The sequence below is a fragment of the Apteryx mantelli genome, chromosome 1 (assembly GCF_036417845.1).
Source record: "Apteryx mantelli isolate bAptMan1 chromosome 1, bAptMan1.hap1, whole genome shotgun sequence".
Lineage (NCBI taxonomy): Eukaryota > Metazoa > Chordata > Aves > Apterygiformes > Apterygidae > Apteryx > Apteryx mantelli.
Genome location: NC_089978.1, coordinates 171,031,747 through 171,034,494, shown reverse-complemented (window position 1 = coordinate 171,034,494; position 2,748 = coordinate 171,031,747). Strand labels below are relative to the sequence as shown.

The 2,748-nt window shown below is 51.5% G+C and overlaps 1 protein-coding gene across 1 annotated transcript; it reads left to right on the top strand.

Annotated features, from left to right (window-relative positions):
• Window positions 1-833: 833 nt before the first annotated feature.
• Window positions 834-2,456, top strand: SNRPF (small nuclear ribonucleoprotein polypeptide F). The gene is made up of 4 exons (XM_067289910.1): window positions 834-1,067; window positions 1,271-1,396; window positions 1,670-1,734; window positions 2,346-2,456. The coding sequence occupies exons 1-4, from the start codon at window positions 849-851 to the stop codon at window positions 2,410-2,412; spliced, it is 477 nt and encodes a 158-aa protein (XP_067146011.1). The 5' UTR covers window positions 834-848; the 3' UTR covers window positions 2,413-2,456.
• The last annotated feature ends 292 nt before the right edge of the window (window positions 2,457-2,748 follow it).

Genomic DNA, 2,748 nt, shown 5'->3' with positions numbered 1-2,748 from the left:
GTGTGGAGGAATGAAAGCGTATTGGTTTGCAAATTTATTTTTATACAGCAGTTGATTTCACCATGCTTTGAACTGCAACACTTGCTGATAACATTAGAAGGAAAGTCTGTCAGCAGCAGTCTCCCATCAGATGCCACGGTCATCATACAAGTTAAACACTGCCACCTCGTGGAGATATATCTACATAGACACACAGATATGAGAGACGGATAGAGAGGTACATAGGTGTACTGAGCTGAAAACAGTCCTCAGCGCTGTCAATTCTCAAAAACAAAATTATAACGTACTGGAAAGGAGCCCTTCGACTCCAGTGGAGTCATTTTCACACACTCACAGGTGTGTATATATGATTTACACACATACAGCCTTGATCGCTAAACTGTGACAGATTCATGCATGGCTGCGAGAGGAGGTGTTACTGTCGTGGTACAGTTTTCAAGGCGAAAGAAGATTTCTGCCGGTTTGAGGGGAAAAGAGCACGAAATCAACTCCTCAGGGGCCTGCGGGGCTCTGCGGGACTAGGGTGACGAGGCAGCCCAAGCAGAGAGGGAGGGGAAGGCCCTCACTCCGCCCGTGGGGTCCTGAAGCAGCTGGCAAAGAGGCGGCTCCGCAGGGGAGGCTGAGGGAGGACTCCCCCAACGGCCGCCCTGGCCCCGCCCCTCCCCGCCCCCAACGGCCGCCCCGGCCCCGCCCCCTCCCAGCGACGTACTGCGAGAAGCGCAGCTCAACAACGTCGCCGGGAGCTACGGTACCGCTGGCGGGACCGACCATTGGTTGGAAAACGGCCGAGCTGCGCCAGCCCGACCAATGAGGGAGGCCCGTAGAGCCGCCTCGGCAGCGCCCAGCCAATGGGCAGCGCCGCTTTTCTCTTGGCGCGCAGGGGCGCCGCATCCAATGGAAACTGTGGCGCCGCGGTGCGAAAGGTCGGAGGGCAGTACGCCGCCCCGGAAGCGAAAGCCGGAGCGGGCCTGCTTTCCCTTCCCTGCCGGCCTGCGGCGGGCGCACGTGCGGCCCGGGAGGAGCTTTTGTGCGGCCTACGCGTTCCCCTCGGTCGCTACATCGCCATGGTGAGGGCGGCGCGCGCGCGCCCGGGCCGGGCCGCGGGGCGGGGGCAGGGGCCGAGCGCGCGCGCGCGGGCAACGGGCGCGGCGGCCGTCGTTAACGGTCTCGAGGCAGCGGGGTGGGGCGGCGGCCGTTGTTAACAGTCTCGAGGCAGCGGGGCAGAGCGGGCGGGGGTTGGCCGCGCTGACCGGGCTGTTCTCCCCGGCAGAGCCTGCCCCTGAACCCTAAGCCCTTCCTGAACGGGCTGACGGGGAAGCCGGTGATGGTGAAGCTGAAGTGGGGGATGGAGTACAAGGGCTACCTCGTCTCCGTCGACGGTTACATGAACATGCAGGTGAGGAGCGGGGGTGGGGGAGCGTCGCCGGGGCGCGCTGAGACCCTCGGGCCTCGGCTCAGGGCTCGCGCCGCTTGGTGGGCGGGGAAGCGGGCACCTTTAAAGGATCTGCGGAGTCTCTGCTGTGGGCTCTACCGGGACCCCGCCGAGAGCCAGGCGGGAGCCGCGCTCGGCCTCCTGCGGTCAGGGTAGCTGGGCCGCGGGCAAAACGCGGTGCGTTTCGTGAGGTTCTCTGTTACAATCGCTCTAATACTTGTTGGTTGCCTTCTTAAGCTTGCAAACACAGAAGAGTATATAGATGGTGCGCTGTCCGGACACCTTGGTGAAGTTTTGATAAGGTAATTAGGGTATTTATGGTGGGGGCAAGGTCTTTCTAAAATCTTTTCATATCACTTGCACTAAAACTTGTAGTGCTAGGTACTGTGTCTCCCATCTAAACGTATACTACAATGAAAAATACTAATGTAATTCTTGGGTGAAGACTACAAACTCTTTTATATGAAGATTCCCCCTGAAGGGAGGAAAACTGAATTTTGTAATGCTTGTAAAGAAGTATTTATGATGCCTTTCTTCAGTAATTAAATGCCTTAGTTCTCCAGAGTATTGTATCTATTAATGTCTTGGCATTAATAGAATATATTAGTGTATTGCTAATTTTACATGCTTGAATATTAAGCTTGACCATAACTGTTAATCCAAAAGTAAAATAGTCTTGTACAGCATTGTTAATCAGTTAATACTTTTAAAAACATGATTTTTTTCAATTACAATGAACTTTGTGGAAAAGTGTGTTGACAAGGTCAACAGCAACAATTTACTACACAGAATCTGACTGTTGCCAGGCTACAATGAAACACGAAAATGCTTAAAGCAATGTATATTGGTGAAAGTTTAAAAAAAAAAAAAAAAAGTATTTACAACTAAGGGAAACTTTTGGTTCTGTTCACAGGTGCAATAATGTTTTGTACATCAGAGGTGTGGAAGAAGAGGAGGAAGACGGAGAAATGAGGGAATAGGTGTTTTGTATATCTGGAAATAAACTTTTTTTTTTTTCCCACAACTTTGTAATAAGGTGCTTGCTTCTTGTTCTACATATTTTAATATGGGGAAGCTAACATTTAAATAATTTCTAATATTTTAATGGCGTCTAAAAACTAATGCTGTAGGAAGGGGAAATTATTGCAATTTAAAACTGGAAAAACTAGCATATAATGGAAGATAAAGAACTCCCTGTCTTGTGTACGTGGTTGGCTCTTCTGCTGCCGTTCTAAGCTGAATGGATGAGTAGAGTGAAGGAGGTGCAGGAATAGCCTTTTCTCTCTCTACTGGTGATAAAACAGGCTGTAGAATGA